This window comes from Leucoraja erinacea, chromosome 7, assembly GCF_028641065.1.
Source record: "Leucoraja erinacea ecotype New England chromosome 7, Leri_hhj_1, whole genome shotgun sequence".
Taxonomy (NCBI): domain Eukaryota; kingdom Metazoa; phylum Chordata; class Chondrichthyes; order Rajiformes; family Rajidae; genus Leucoraja; species Leucoraja erinaceus.
The window spans coordinates 6,493,770-6,510,741 of record NC_073383.1 but is presented as its reverse complement, the minus strand read 5'-3'; the positions used below and the strand labels follow the sequence as shown (position 1 = coordinate 6,510,741).

Sequence of the window (16,972 nt, the reverse complement as noted above, 5' to 3'; positions counted from 1 at the left end):
TCCTCTCGCCTGTCAATCACTGCGATGAAGGTAATGCCCCTGTTGGGGGGGGAGAGGGAGGGGCAGGACTATAAAACCCTGGATGCCTGGATGTGACTCAGTCACTCTGCAAGATCGTGAGGGAGAGGCCAAGATTCTCATGGTAAGATGTGAATCAACTGAACTGTGAGTCTGCAATGTAATTGCAATAAATGATTTATTTGCCCTTATTGACAATGCCATGAGATGTTTGGCCTGCTGCCCTGCTTGTGCTTGAAACTGCAATGCTTTATTAGGTCGGATTGTGTTTGGAAGGAATAAATGCTTTATCAGGTCCGACTGTGTTTAGTTCAAAATTCCTGCTCATTTCGTGACTTCCACTTAGTGGACAGGTCGCACTGATTGTGTAATTTCCGGTCAGTGCAGACGTCACGCTGATTGCGGAAGCCCCAAAGTGGAGAGGCCGCGCTCAGCCGTGTGAGTATTCAAGAATGTTTACTGCCATATATATGGTGAGTCAGTGAGTGTGAGTGTATGTGTTTGTGAGTGCATGCGTGTGTGTGTATGTGAGTGTGCGTGTGTGGTCTCAGTGACTGAGCTGCCAGCCCAAGAATTAGTCCTTTCAGCCCACAACATCATGCTAGTGCTCCAGAAAGCCCCCCCACTGGCCATCAATATTGGAATTGGTGGAGAGGTGGAATATTGCGTTGGGGGACCAACCCTCCCATGTGAAGCTGGGACCCAATGGGTCCCACTTAGTCTAGTATATATATATAAATATATATGCACCAGCGACTCCGCAGACCCTCGCCTCTTCACCGCCCACCAGCGGGCTTCAGCCGTTGCCTTACCTGAGTCCCAGGCTCAGCACCAGGCCCACAACCTTCACGATGCAGACTCCCACACCAGGGGGCTGACAGTGCTGGGCCCTACTGTTTCCCCCCCCCCCCCCCCCTCCTACAGGGAACCTCCGCGGGGATTCCACTGGGTCTTCCCCTTTCCCTTTTAGCCAGGTGGCCCCAGCTACTCCACACCCGTACAATAGTCCTCAAGCCCCCCTCCTCTCTGAACACCCACCATCCCACCACCAGACATCGCCTCAGCCTCCGTCTACTCACCTGCCTTCCTCCAACCCCAACCCAAACCCTTGCTGTGTGTTCACTATCCTCCCTGACCTTCCCCTTTCTGATACGGAACGGTCTGTCTTCAGCAAAGGCTTCACCTTCGTTCCCCTCCGCCCCCACCTCAACGAGTTCCGGGTCCTCGTAGAGCTCTTCTTCCGTCGCCCCCACATCTGGGCCTTTTTCTATGGGAAGGAGTCCTTAACCCCCTAGTGATGACCTCTTCTCCCGTCTCCACAGGACCCCCTCCTATCGGACTGCCCCGGATGGCCCTCGACCTTCTTTGGACCTTTTCATTTCCAACTGCCAGCGGGACATTAACCACGTCAACATTTACACGCCGCTTACCTACTCTAACCTCTCCCCCCCTGAACGTACAGCCGTTCGCAACCCCAACATTATCAACAAACCCGCCGACAAGGGAGATGCCGTGGCAGTCTGGCGCGTTGACCTCTTCTGTGCTGAGGCCAGGCGACAACTCTCAGACACCTCCTCCTACATATCCCTAGACCATGACCCCACGGACGAGCACCAGGCCTTAATATCACACACCATTTCTGATTTTATTACTTCTAGCTCTCTAGCTCTCTCAGGGGTTGGACAGGCTAGATTCAGGAAGATTGTTCCCGATGTTGGGGAAGTCCAGGACAAGGGGTCACAGCTTAAGGATAAGGGGGAAATTCTTTAAAACCGAGATGAGAAGAACTTTTTTCACACAGAGAGTGGTGAATCTCTGGAACTCTCTGCCACAGAGGGTAGTTGAGGCCAGTTCATTGGCTATATTTAAGAGGGAGTTAGATGTGGCCCTTGTGGCTAAGGGGATCAGGGGGTATGGAGAGAAGGCAGGTACGGGATACTGAGTTGAATGATCAGCCATGATCATATTGAATGGCGGTGCAGGCTCGAAGGGCCGAATTGCCTACTCCTGCACCTAATTTCTATGTTTCTATGTTTCTATGCCCTCTAAAACCTCCAACCTTATCGTTCCCCAGCCCTGCACAGCCACATTTTATCTTTTTCCCAAAATCCACAAACAGAACTGTCCTGGCAGACCCATTGTTTAGAAAACATAGAAAATAGGTGCAGGAGTAGGCCATTCAGCCCTTCGAGCCTGCACCGCCATTCAATATGATCATGGCTGATCATCCAACTCAGTATCCTGTACCTGCCTTCTCTCCATACCCCCTGATACCTTTAGCCACAAGGGCCACATCTAACTCCCTCTTAAATATAGCATTCTGCTCCCCACCCGTACAATAGTTTCTGCTTGTTCATGTCCCACCAAATTAATTTTCACATACCTTGACTCTGTCTTATCCCCCCCCCTGGTCCAATCCCTTCCAACCTATATCCAAGACACCTCACACGCTCTTCGTCTCTTCAATGACTTCAGTTTTCCAGGCACCCACTCCCTCATCTTTACCATGGATGTCCAGTCACACTACACCCCCATCCCTCACCAGGAACGTCTTAAAGCCCTCTGTTTCTTCCTCGACCACAGAACCAGACAATTTCCGTCTACCAATACCCACCGCCGCCTTGCAGAGCTGGACCTTACCCGCAACAACTTCCCTTTCGACTTCTCCCACTTCCTCCAAATCCAAAGCGTAGTTATGGGCACCCGCATGGGCCCTAGCTATACCTGCCTCCTTGTAGGGTACTTCAAACAATCACTATTTGTGGCATACACTGGCCCTATCCCCGAACTCTACCTCTGCTACATTGCTAACTGCATTGGTGCTATCTCCTGCACCCATGCAGAACTCACTGACCTCATTAACGTTCACAACTAATTTCCATCCTGCACTAAAATTCACTTGGACCATGTCCGGTATCTCCCTACTGTTTCTGGATCTCACTGTCCCCATCACAGGAGACAGACTATTGACTGACATCTTCTACAAACCAACTGACTCCCATAACTATCTAGACTTCTTCCCACCCTGCTTCCTTTAAAGACTCTATCCCCTACTCCTAATTTGCACCCAGGATGAGTTTTTCCATACTAGATCATTGGAGATGTCCTCATTCTTTAGGAATTTGGGGTTCCCCATTACCGTTATAGATGAGGCTCTCACTAGGGTCTCCTCGATATCCCGCAGCTCTGTTCTTGCTCCCCCTCCCTACATTCACAACAAGGACAGAGACCCCCTTGTCCTAGCCTTCCACCCCATCAACCGTCGCATATAATCCTCCAACAATTTTGCCACCTCCAACTGGATCCCATCTTCCCATCTCCACCCCGTTCTGCTTTCCGCAGAGACCGTTCCCTCCGCTTGGTCCCTTCCCACCCAAACCATTCCCTCCCCAGGTATTTGCCCCTGCAACCCCATGAGATGCAACACCTGTCCCTTTACCTCCCCCCCTCAACTCCATTCAAGGACTCCCCACAGTCTTTTCAGGTGAGGCAGAGGTTCTCTTGCACCTCCTCCAACCTCATCTACTGTATCCACTGTTCCAGGTATAAACTGCTGTACATCGGCGAGACCAAGCACAGGCTCGGAGATCGTTTCTCTGTACACCTCTGCCCAATCCACCTTAACCTACCTGATATCCCAGTTGCTCAGCACTTTAACTCCCCCTTCCATTCCCAATCTGACCTTTCTGGCCTGGGCCTCCTCCATTGTCAGAGTGAGGCCCAGCGCAAATTGGAGGAACAGCCCTCGTATTTCTTGGGTAGCTTACACCCAGCGGAATGAACATTGACTTCTCTAACTTCAGATAGCCCTTGCTTTCCCTCTCTCTCTATCCATTCCCTTCCAAGTTTTCTATCAGTCTGACTGTCTCCAACAACATTCTATCTCTGTCCCGCCCCCTCCCCTGTCATCAGTCTGAAGAAGGCTTTCGACCCGAAACATCGCCCAATCCTTCTCTCCAGAGATGCTGCCAGTCCCGTTGATTTACTCCAGCGTTTTGTGTCTACATTCGATTTAAACCAGCATCTGCAGTTCCTACAAGACTTTCTTCCAAGACAAAGTCCAGGTCACTAACTAGATTAAATTTCTAGCGGTGCCAAGGTGGAGTTTGATCTACACACACACACACACATAGATCTATATTATTTAAAATTACGAAATTATAATTGGAATTATTACTAAAAGTCTGATCTTGACCACTTCCTGTACATTGATTTTAGAAAGAACGCTGCCACTTACAGATGTGATTTTTGGCCATCTTACTCAGTCCCCCTCCGCTGCGCAGGACATGAGGATTTTTCCCATCGATGGAAAATAAAAGAGTTATTAGTGTTTAAAAAATGTTGAGATTCTCTCTCCTGAGGGAATATAAAGCCCGGAAGTGTTTAGTGCCTCAGTCAGTCTCTGTAAGATGGGGGAGCAAGAGGGTCAGGTCTCAGTCTGAGCTGTGAATAACACTGAACACATGTCTACTAAACTGTGACTGATTTTACTGACCTGTCAGTGCCCTTAATGTGGTTTGAAAATATAGTTTGGAAATGCTAAAGCTGTGTTGCCTTTGGTTTGGAAATGCTAAAGCTGTGTTGCCTAATTAAAGTTGCCGTGCCTAATTAAAGTTGCCTTGCCTAATTAAAGTTGCCTTGCCTAATTAAAGTTGCCTTGCCTAATTAAAGTTGCCTTGCCTTCTATATAATTAAAAGTCTAATCTTGACCACCTCCTGTTTGCGCTCTATATTGATTTTAGAAAAAACGTTACGACGTACGGCTGTGATTTGGCTGTGAGTTATTAGTGTTTAAAAAATGTTGAGATTCTCCCATTTGTCAATCACGCCATGAAGGCCACGCCCCTTCTGGTGGGAGTGGGGATGGACGATAAAACCCAGAAGTGTGGGCGTGGCTCAGTCTCTGCAAGATGGAGGACGGAGAGGTCACGACTCGCTGTCTTTAGTGGCCTTGCACCCTGCTTGAAATGGTATGAAACTGCACTTGAATTTGGTGGTCTAGCACCCTGCTTGAAGTGGTAAGAAACTGCACTTGAATTTGGTGGCCTTGCAACCAGCTTGAAATGGAATTTCAAGGAATAGCCGTGAGTCAACTGCCAGCCAACCAGCCGTGAGTGAGTGAGCTGCCAACACAACAGGCTTGAGTGACTGAGCCGCCAGCCCAAGAATCCATTCGGCCCACAATGTCCATACTAACCCTCTGGAAACCAGTCCCATCAACCCATAACACCAATACTAGTGCTCCAGAAAGTCCACTGCCCCCCCCTACTGGCCACCAATATTGGAATTGGTGGAGAGGTGGAATAATGTGTTGGGGGACCAGCCCTCCCGTGTGAACATGGGACCCAACGGAACATGGGACCCAACTATATATACTTAGTTACTAAGATACTAAACATATAACTAAATATAAAATATATTAAAAGAAGAATAGTCACTAAAGTTATAGCTTTCAAATAAATTCGTAATCAAAGTTCATGAAGTACAACATTGTCTGGCCTATTTATTGCCATGCAAGGTAAGTTATTATATTAATAGATTAATATCTGGAATTGTGGCTGAACAGTTGTTTACAAATTTACTCTTTCATAGGCATGACTGATAATATTTTAACAAAATTGCCCACATTTTGGACTAAGGAGAGGGGGAGGGTTGCTAGTAGATGGCTGGACAAAGGACATAAATGAAAAGACAGGAGGAGTGTGACAAAAGGATTAAAGAGTTGTGAATTGTGAAGCTGGAGGAAGGAATGTTGGTGGAAGGGGAGAAGAAGGGGAGAGTCAGATGCAATTCCAAGTGGTGTACAGGGGAGAGAAGAGGTGGGGGAGGGGGATGTGTTGGGGATGAAGGGAGGGAGGAGTGGTATTTTGTAGTTCCATAAATTTAGATAATTCAATGTTCACACTGTTGGGTTATCAACAACCCAACCTTTCAGGCCAGGACAGAAAAGTCAGATTGGGAATGGGGGGGGGGGGGGGGGGTGCTGAGCAACCAGGAGATCAGTTAGGTTAAGGCAGACTGTGGTTGGGTCATCTGCTAACGTAGCTGGAGAATGAGCAGAAATTGGCTGTACAGTTGTGAGTATAGCGAGGATGTGGAGAGAGTGTTTAATTGACATCTGCACCGGATCAATGAAAGTCTCAACACGGCAAATAAGTATAATACAATTAATTATCTGTACTTATTCGGGTGGCATGGTGGCGCAGCGATAGAGTTGCTGCCTTAAGGGCCTGTCCCACTGTACGAGCTAATTCAAGAGCTCTCCCGAGTTTTAAAAAAAATCAAACTCCTGGTAAACACGTAGAATGTACGTAGCGGGTACGTCAGAGCTCGGGACGTCTCTTAGCGGCTCGTAACGTTAATGGCGGGTACTCGGGAAACGTGGTAAGCTCGTGAAGACTCGTGAAGATTTTGAACATGTTGAAAAATGTCCACGAGAGCCCCGAATACTTTCAAGCGGCCATTACCGTAAATCTCCGAGTTCGAGGCAGGGAAAACTAGGGAGAACTCTTGAATTAGCTCATACAGTGGGACAGCCCCATTACAGCGCCAGAGACCCGGGTTCGATCCTGACTACAGGTGCTGTCTGTATGGATGTTTTCCGTGTGATCACGTGGGGTTTTCTCTGGGTGCTCCGTTTTTCTCTCACACTCCAAAGATGTCTCGGTTTGTAGGTTAACTGGCTATGGTGGAAAAATTGTAAATTGTTCCCAGTGTGCAGTGTAGTGCTTGTGTACGAGGTGATCGCTGGTCGGTGCGGACTCGGTGGGTCGAAGGGCCTGTTTTCACGCTGTATCTCTAGTGTAAAGTAACTAAAGTAAAGTAAGTATCAGATAACCAGCTCTGTTTTGAGCAAAACTGAAGTACGTGATGCAAACTAAACAACGTCCAGAGTGGATGGTTGCTGAGATAGGATTGTGTTCGCAGTAAGGGCCTGAGAACACATCGTCATGGAGAAATAGGGTTGTGAATTACTGTGCGGAATGTTTTGTTGCCTGTCCTTGCTTGCGTTTGCATAGTCCAAATGTTTGCAGGCCCTCCTCCTCTTGCTCTGCATAAGCCTCTTCCAACACTCATCATCAGATTAACATAACAAAGATTACGGGGAGAAGGCGGGAGAATGGGGTTGATCAGGAAAAAATCAGCCAGAATTGAATGGCGGTGCAGACTAGATGGGCCAAATGGCCTAATTCTGCTCCTGTGTTTGGTTTAGCTTAGTTTAGAGATACAACGTGGAAATCGGACCTTCAGCCCACCGAGTCCGCACCAACCAGCGATCCCCGCACATTAACACTATCCTGCACACACCAGGGACAATTTACAATTTTACCGAAGCCAATTAGCCTACAAACCCATACGTCTTTGGGGTGTGGAAGGAAACCGGAGCACCCAGAGAAAACTCACACAGGTAAGGGGGAAGAACGTACAAACTCCGTACAGACAGCACCTGTAGCCAGGATCGAACCCAGGTCTCTGGTGCTGTAAGGCAGCAACTCTACCACTGCACCACCGAGCCGCCCAATATGTCGTATGATGACCTCACACCTGAATGCTTTTCCTTTTTTCTTCTCAACTAAATTTAAATCATTCTCAACCTTATGCAGTAAGACGAATATGATTTCCTCTGGATTTATCTCTGACATGTTTTCATTGATAGTTTAAAAGTGCTGCATAAACAAGGCGATGTTGAATGTTTAATTGCTGTGCCACCGATGGGACACACGTGGGCACAAGTTCTGTTCACTATTTTTTGAAACGTGAACATCGTGACTTTAAAAGCAGATTTCTCGTATCCTTTCAGGTGATAAAGGTGAAAGGTGATGTGCAGTACAGGAGGACAATACTGACTAACACTGGCCAAAGGACAAGTGTCGGGGCCCCAATTGGGATCGTGGTGAATCCAGCGAAAGGGTGAGTGCAGCTTTGCAGGAGATGAATATGTTCTATCAAACATGGCTCTTCGGACATTTGTTTAGTTTAGATATAGCTCGGCCCACCGTCCGCACCGACCAGCGATCCCCGCACACCAAAGCCCCTGTCCCACTTAGGAGACCTAAACAGCAACCTCTGGTGACTTTGCCCGCCACTCATGGTTTCCATGAGCTCACCAGAGGTTTTGGTCACCCTCCCTAATGGTTGAAAGGGGTTTCCGCGTGGTCGAAGCTTCATCTAGGTTGTTGCTATTTTTTCATCATGATTAAAACCGGCCTCGACTAAAAATAGGTTGCTGTTTTAAAAATCGATAATTTTTTTGTCGCAGGTCTAGTCGAAGCCGGTTTTCTTCATAGCCGAGGGAGGTTTTCAACATATGCGTGGAAGGTGGTAGGAGGTTGCAGGTCACCTCGACCTTGATTTTTTTTTGGGTGGCGGGCAAGGTCACCAGAGATTGCTGTTTAGGTCTCCTAAGTGGGACAGGGGCTTCCCCTACACATACTAGGGACAATTTTACGTTTACACCAAGCCAATTAGCCTACATACCTGTACGTCTTTGGAGAGTGGGAAGAAACTGAAGATCTCGGAGAAAACCCACACAGATCACGGGGAGAACGTACAGACTCTGTACAGACAGCACCCGTAGTCAGGATCAAACTCGTGTCTCTGGCGCTGTAGGGCAGCAACTATACCGCTGCGCCACCGTGACACCCTTGTGAAAGAACAGTGGAAACCTTTGATAGACACAAACTGTTGGAGTAACTGTGCAGGCCAGGCAGTATCTCTGAGGGACAACCTTTTTACACAAAGGGAAGTGGAGGTATAGAACGAGCTGCCAGTGGAGGTGGTTGAGGCAGGTTCTATCGCAACGTTTATGAAGCATTTAGACAGGTACATGGATAGGACAGGTTTAGAGGGATATGGGCTAAAAGCAGACAGGTGGGGCTAGTATAGATGGGACATGCTGGTTGGCGTGGGCAAGTTGGGCCAAAGGGCCAGTTTCCACGCTGTATGGTTGTAACAGCTTGGATAGGAACGGCCTCTCCCGGAATCGGGCCCAGAGCTTCAGCAGCGGTCGCAGCGCGGACTTTCCATTGCGGAGCCGGGCGATCCCTTGCCGGGGAGAAGTGTTCCGATCGCTGGCCCGTGGACTACAACATCCTGAAATCGCGGTTTGCAGAGCTTCTAGCCGCGGGCGCGGCGTAGACTTTCCATCGCAGAGTCTGGGATCCTTCGCCGGGGATCGCCGGAGAGGTGGTCTGACCGCCGGCCTGCGGCCTATAACATCGTGAAGCACTGGTCTCCGGTAGGAAGCGGCCGATTCGGGCACTCAAAGCTGCGGTGTCCTTCCGTCCTGACGTCGGAGTTTCGAGCCTCCTGACCAGAGGGCCTGTACATCCGGACGTCCATAGCGGCGACTGTGGAGGTTTCATGGCCCTGACCACGGGTGAACAAAGGACGAAGATTGACTGAACGTTATTGCCTTCCATCACAGTGAAGAATGTTGATTCCACTGTGGTGGATGTTCATGTTGTATTCTATTGTGCTCTTTTTGATTGTGTGGCTGCATGGTAAATCAAATTCCACTGTACCTTAACTGGTGCATGTGGCAATAAAGGTGGACTTGAACTTGACATTGGAGAACATTGTAACTTACCGAATAGTGGAAGGCCTGGATAGAGTGGATATGGAGAGGATGTTTCCACTAGTGGGAGAGTCTAAGACCAGACCACACATCCTCAGAATAAAAGGACACATTTCTTAAGCAAACCTGTGTCATTTATTGCCACAGAAACCTGTGGAAGCTGTCACACGGTGTTTTAAAACAGGAGATTGACAGGTTTTTGATTAGTAAGGGCATTAAAGATTCCAGGAAGAAGGCAGGAGAATGGAGTTGAGAGATAAAGAGAGATCGGTCATGATTGAATGGCGGAGTAGACTCACTGGGCCGAATGGCCTAATTCTGCTCCTATGAAAAGGTTTCCATCTCCTATGAAAATGCACCACCCTGTTCCTGCTGCAAATACTCCGAACCTGCAAATGACCAAGAAACAGGGGACTAACAGCAAAGCTGGGCTTGCCACACTTAAGAGCCTGTCCCCCTTGGCGATTATTTCAGCGACTGCCGGCATCATCGACTGGTCGCTGAAATGATGCGGCGGTGACCCAGCGTGACGCGGCGTGATGACGTATTGACGCGCGGTGTTTCCTCAAGTGTCGCAACAATTTTTTTGTCGCTGCTGGATTTTGAAATGTTCAAAATCTTTCAACGACCCTGATATGTAAGTCAATGATGCCGGCAGTCGCCGAAAAAATTTGCCAAGTGGGACAGGCCCTTTGCGTTAAATGAGGACACGCCGACATATTGTCAGTGATTCACACCTCTCCAGTCTGTGCTGTTTATCTTTCAGTCGGGGAAATTACCCCAGTAAATGTGGATATGGGCCAAACGCAGGCAGGTGAGACCAGCATAAATGGAGCATTTAAATCAGCTGACCCAAGTTGGATCAAAGGGCTAGTTTCCATGCTGTATGATGCTGACTCCATCACTGTACGTGAATTGCATGTATTTGCAAGCTAGAACCACAGTAAACTTAAAATCTTGTTTAAGAAAGAACTGCAGATGCTGGAAGGCAAATACAAATGCTGGAGAAACTTAGTGGGTGAGGTAGAATCTATGGAGCAAAGGAATAGGTGACGTTTCGGGTTTGAAGAAGGGTCCCGACCCGCAACGTCACCTATTCCTTCGCTCCACAGATGCTGCCTCACCCGGTGTGTTTCTTAAAATCTTGTGGTCTGTTGCATGGTTAATGGGCATGTTTCTGTGAAATAGTAAACCAACAAACTAGAGGCAAACAGCAAGGAAACAGACCCTTCGGCCCAACTTGCCCGTGCTAACCTAGATAGGAAACGATACAATAGAACTTTATTTTTCCCCGGAGGGAAATTGGTCCGCCGACAGTCACAACAAGGTACATGAAAACTTCAAATTAAAATTAATTTAAAAAGGAAAAAAAAGAAAGGCGAGCGACTGTTGGCTGGCTGCCTCCTTCACCTGAACAAACAAACAAACAAACCAACACAGGCTTATCCGATGGGCAGAGGATTCTACAACCAGAGTGCCCCCTCCCCCATTTACACCAGTCCCACCCTTGCCTGCATTTGGCCCACACCTTTCCTACACCTTACCTATCCATGTATCTGTCCTTTAAATGTTGTTATGGTCCCTGACTCAGCTACCTCCTCTGGCTGCTTGTTCCATACACCCACCACGCTCTGTGTGAAAAGTTACCTCTCAGATTCCTATTAAATCTTTCCCCTCTCAGATTTAAACCTCTGTGCTCTGGTTCGTGATTCCCCTACCCTGGGTAAAATACTTTTCCCAATGCCTTCCGCTCAAGATTTTATACACCTCTATAAGATCACCCTTCAGCCTCCTGTGCTCCAAGGGATAAAATCCTAGCCTTCCCAACCTCTCCCTAAAGCTCAGTCCCTCAAGTTTCCATGTGATAGATAGGGCTCTTAAAGATAGGGCTCTTAGAGATAGCGCTCTTAAAGATAGAGCTCTTAAAGATAGCGGAGTCAGGGTATATGGGGAGAGAAGGCAGGAACGGGTTACTGATTGTGGATGATCAGCCATGATCGCAGTAAATGGCGGTGCTGGCTCGAAGGGCAGAATGGCCTACTCCTGCACCGATTATCTATTGTCAAGTCCTGGCATCATGCTCATAAAACTAATCAAATGAAACTGTTCGATATTCTGTTTTTAAATTATTGTACTAATCACAGTATAGGTCCACCATTGGTTCCAGAGCCTATTTGGATTGTATATCTTGCCGGATCCACAGAGGTCAAGGCCTCTGAGAGGAGTCCAACGGTACCGGAACAGTCCGCCGGTGGGGTGCCGAGATACCGGCCCGCAAAGTCGGCCTCGGATGTCAGGTGTGGGAACGTTTCTGCTGGCAATGGCCGGGCCGCAGTTCCAGATCCCCAGCAGCAGGGGGCAAACTCAACCCGTCGATCAGCTGCGGAAGTGCCGATGAGGTTGAGATCGGCACCCTCGCCCAGCCTAGGCGCCACTTTTCTGGGGCACTTCCGGGGTGGGGGGGGGGGGGGGGGGGGGGGGTAGTTTGTACAGATTAAAGGGGGGGCTAGACCACCAGTTGCCGGAAAATCAGTGGTGGACCTGCATATCTAAGGGGTACAATCGTTTTTTTCAGGAAGTTATACTGGACTGACCAAGGGACGGAAAGTGGGATCCCTGCAAAGATTGCCAGTGCCAACATGGATGGAACCAATGCCAGAGTCCTCTTCACCAATAACCTGGATCACGTTGAGTTTATCACCATTGACATCAAGGAACGGAAGTTGTATTGGTCCATTTCCAGTACCGGTGTGGTATGTATCCTTTACCTGAATCATACCCACTCACAATAATTCACCCCGTTTCTTACTATATAGTATGATATCAGTGATAATGCAAGGAAAGAAATATTAACCCTTTCAGTCGATCTTTGTGCTATTTACTCAAATAGTTTCAGCAAATCTGCCTTCAATCAGTGTATAAAATCATGAGAGGAATAGATTGGGTAGAAGCAGAGTCTCTTGCCCAGAGTAGGTGAATCGAGGACCAGAGGACATAGGTTTAAGGTGAAGGGGAAAAGATTTAATAGGAATCTGAGTCTTTTTCACACAAAGGATGGTGGGTGTATGGAACAAGATGCCAGAGGAGGTAATTGAGGCAGGAACTATTCCAACGTTTCAGAAATGGTTAGGCAGGTACATGGATAGAACAAGTTTGGAGGAATATGGACCAAACGTGGGCAGGTGGGACGTGTAGCTGGGACATGTTGGCCGGTATGGGCAAGTTGGGCTGAAGGGCCTGTTTCCACGATGTATCATGCTACGACTATGACTCTTAATCATTAATCTTGATTACCATCGGTTTAGTTTAGTTTAGAGATACAGCTCGGAAACAGGCCCTTCAGCCCACCAAGTCCACGCTGAACAGTGATCCCCGCACACCAACACTATCCTATATAAACTTGGGACAATTTATAATTTTACCAAGCCAATTAGCCTACAAACCTGCATGTCTTTGGGGTGTGGGAGGAAACCGGAGCACCCGGAGAAAACCCACGCAGGTCACAGGGAGAACAGAATTTACAAACTCCATACAGACAGCACCTGTAGTCAGGATGGAACCCGGGTCCCTGGCGTAGTAAGGCAGCAACACTACTGCTGCACCACAGTGCCACCCTCAGGTTTGGAGGGGAAAGATATTTAGGGTGAACAAATGTTTTCCAGTTGAAGTATCTGTATTTTGTTTTATTCATTCAGATAAGAGGCCTCATTAAAAGTTAAAATAAGTTTCTGCAATAAAGATTCTTGCATAAAGAAATGCCACAATGCAGACTCAGAACTGCTGTAGATTTGGGAGCAACAGCAGTAGGAGATTAGCAAGAGATACGACTGATTGGCTCTTGCCCAAGTGGGAGGAGAGGGGTGAGTCAGTGCCGGGAAAATAGTTGAAAAGTGAGGAATTTGGTTTGTAAATTGGTAAATCAGGCAATTTATCAGTCCATTTAAGCAAGACGGCTCTTAGCGAGTGGCAGTGAGTGAGCGGCCTTGTGAGGGAAGTGCCCTGTGAGAAATGTAGTGCGAGTCTGGCTCGAGGAGTCTTCGGCGAGGAGGCTGAGGAGAGGAGACCACGCAATACGCTTGAGAGGTAGAGACGAAAGAAGGAGATGTCAGGCAAGCTGATTCAGTGCGATGCTTGCAGTATGTGGGAGGTCAAGGACACCGCTGGTGCCTCTGGCTGCTACAAATGCGAGAAGTGCATCCAGGTAGAGCTCCTGAAGGGCCGTGTTGGGGAACTGGAGAAGCAAGTGGATGACCTCCGGTTCGTCCGAGAAACGGAGTCGTTCCTCGACAAGTCCTACAGTACGATTGTTACACCTAAGGTACTGGAAGAGAGAAGGTGGGAGACAGTGAGAAAGGGAGGGAAGCATGGAATGCCAACGTCCCCGGGTGGTGTACCTCTTGTGAACAGGTTCACCCACTTAGAAGCTGTTGGGACAGAAGACGTGTTTACACTGAGCAGCGGACTGGCTTGCGATGCGAATAGGGCTGTTGAGCCAAAACCAAAAAGGCCTAAGGCAGGCAAGGCCATTGTAGTGGGAGACTCCATTGTGAGAGGTACGGACAGGGGTTTCTGCGGCAACAGACGGGATGCGAGGATAGTGTGCTGCCTTCCTGGTGCCAGGATCCAGGATGTCACGGACAGAGTGCAGAAAATCCTCAAGGGCGAAGGTGAACATACGGAAGTGGTAGTGAATGTCGGCACAAACGATGTCGGAAAGAAGGGGATGAATATTCTGCAGCGTGACTTTAGAGAGCTCGGAAAAATGTTGAAAAGCAGGACCTCCAGGGTTGTTATCTCCGATTTGCTTCCAGTTCCCCGTGCTGGCGAGGGCAGGAACAGGGAGATACGGGACCTGAACGTGTGGCTGAGGAACTGGTGCACGGGGCAGGGATTTAGATTCTTAGATCACTGGGATCTGTTTTGGGGTAAGGGGGAACTGTACAAAAGGGACGGATTGCATCTTAACAGGTGTGGGACCAGCATTCTGGCAGGCAGGTTTGCCACTGCTACACGGGTGGTTTTAAACTGAATAAGGGGGGTGGGGTGTCGAATGGGATAGTGGAGGATGGAGTTAAAGGGAAAGGGTTTCTTAAATGTGTGAGCATAGAGACCGGGGGTTGTAAAATGAGGGTAGAAGCAATAGGTAGCAAGGTGAAAAGTAAAAGTGGCAGGCAGACAAAACCAGGGCAAAAATCAAAAAGGGCCACTTTTCAACATAATTGTATAAGGGGTAAGAGTGTTGTAAAAACAAGCCTGAAGGCTTCGTGTCTCAATGCAAGGAGCATTCGTAATAAGGTGGATGAGTTGAATGTGCAGATAGCTATTAATGACTATGATATAGTTGGGATCACGGAGACATGGCTCCAGGGTGACCAAGGCTGGGAGCTGAACATCCAGGGATATTCAATATTCAGGAGGGATAGAGAGAAAGGAAAAGGAGGTGGGGTAGCGTTGCTGATTAGAGAGGAGATTAATGCAATGGAAAGGAAGGACATTAGTTTGGAGGATGCGGAATCGGTATGGGTATAGCTGCGAAACACTAAGGGGCAGAAAACGCCGGTGGGTGTTGTGTACAGGCCACCTAACAGTAGTAGTGAAGTTGGAGTTGGTATCAAACAGGAAATTAGAAATGCGTGCGACAAAGGCGAAACAGTTATCATGGGATGACTTCAATCTACATATAGATTGGGTGAATCAAATTGGCAGGGGTGCTGAGGAAGAGGATTTCTTGGAATGTATGCGGGATAGTTATCTAAACCAACATGTAGAGGAACCAACGAGAGAGCAGGCTATTCTAGACTGGGTATTGAGTAATGAAGAAGGGTTAGTTAGCAGTCTTGTTGTACGTGCCCCCTTGGGCAAGAGTGACCATAATATGGTTGAGTTCTTCATTAGGATGGAGTGTGACATTGTTAATTCAGAAACAATGGTTCTGAACTTAAAGAAAGGAACTTTGAGGGTATGAGACGCGAATTGACCAAGATTGACTGGCAATTGATTCTAAAAGGGTTGACGGTGGATATGCAATGGAAGACATTTAAAGACTGCATGGATGATCTACAAAAATTGTTCATCCCAGTTTGGCAAAAGAATAAATCAGGGAAGGTAGTACATCCGTGGATAACAAGGGAAATCAGGGATAGTATCAAAGCGAAGGATGATGCGTTCAAATTAACCAGAAAAAGCAGCATACCGGAGGACTGTGAGAAATTCAGAGACCAGCAGAGGAGGACAAAGGGCTTAATTAGGAAAGGAAAAATAGATTATGAAAGAAAACTGGAAGGGAACATAAAAACTGACTGCAAACGTTTTTATAGATATGTGAAAAGAAAGAGATTAGTTAAAACAAATGTAGGTCCCTTGCAGTCAGAAACAGGTGAGTTGATCATGGGGAACAAGGATATGGCGGACCAATTGAATAACTACTTTGGTTCCGTCTTCACTAAGGAAGACATAAATAATTTGCCGGAAATAGCAGGGGACCGTGGGTCAAAGGAGTTGGAGGAATTGAGTGAAATCCAGGTTAGCCGGGAGGTGGTGTTGGGTAAATTGAATGGATTAAAGGCCGATAAATCCCCAGGGCCAGATAGGCTGCATCCCAGAGTACTTAAGGAAGTAGCTCCAGAAATAGTGGATGCATTAGTAATAATCTTTCAAAACTCTTTAGATTCTGGAGTAGTTCCAGAGGATTGGCGGGTAGCAAACGTAACCCCACTTTTTAAGAAGGGAGGGAGAGAGAGAAAACGTGGAATTACAGACTAGTTAGTCTAACATCGGTAGTGGGGAAACTGCTAGAGTCAGTTATTAAAGATGGGATAGCAGCACATTTGGAAAGTGGTGAAATCATTGGACAAAGTCAGCATGGATTTACGAAAGGTAAATCATGTCTGACGAATCTTATAGAATTTTTCGATGATGTAACTAGTAGCGTGGATAGGGGAGAACCAGTGGATGTGGTGTATCTGGACTTCCAGAAAGCTTTCGACAAGGTCCCACATAAGAGATTAGTATGCAAACTTAATGCACACGGCATTGGGGGTTCAGTATTGATGTGGATAGAGAACTGGCTGGCAAACATGAAGCAAAGAGTGGGAGTAAACGGGTCCTTTTCACAATGGCAGGCAATGACTAGTGGTTGTACCGCAAGGCTCAGTGCTGGGACCCCAGCTATTTACAATATATATTAATGATCTGGATGAGGGAATTGAAGGCAATATCTCCAAGTTTGCAGATGACACAAAGCTGGGGGGCAGTGTTAGCTGTGAGGAGGATGCTAGGAGACTGCAAGGTGACTTGGATAGGCTGGGTGAGTGGGCAAATGTTTGGCAGATGCAGTTTAATGTGGATAAATGTGAGGTTATCCATTTTGGTGGCAAA

At 47.7% G+C, this 16,972-nt stretch overlaps 1 protein-coding gene across 1 annotated transcript in view; it reads left to right on the top strand.

Annotated features, from left to right (window-relative positions):
* The window catches only part of lrp2a (low density lipoprotein receptor-related protein 2a), a 281,896-nt gene that overhangs the window by 138,484 nt on the left and 126,440 nt on the right, over positions 1-16,972 (top strand). Inside the window, 2 exon segments of the mRNA XM_055637704.1 lie at positions 7,820-7,929; positions 12,171-12,348. Of these exon segments, the coding sequence (XP_055493679.1) occupies positions 7,820-7,929; positions 12,171-12,348 (288 nt within the window).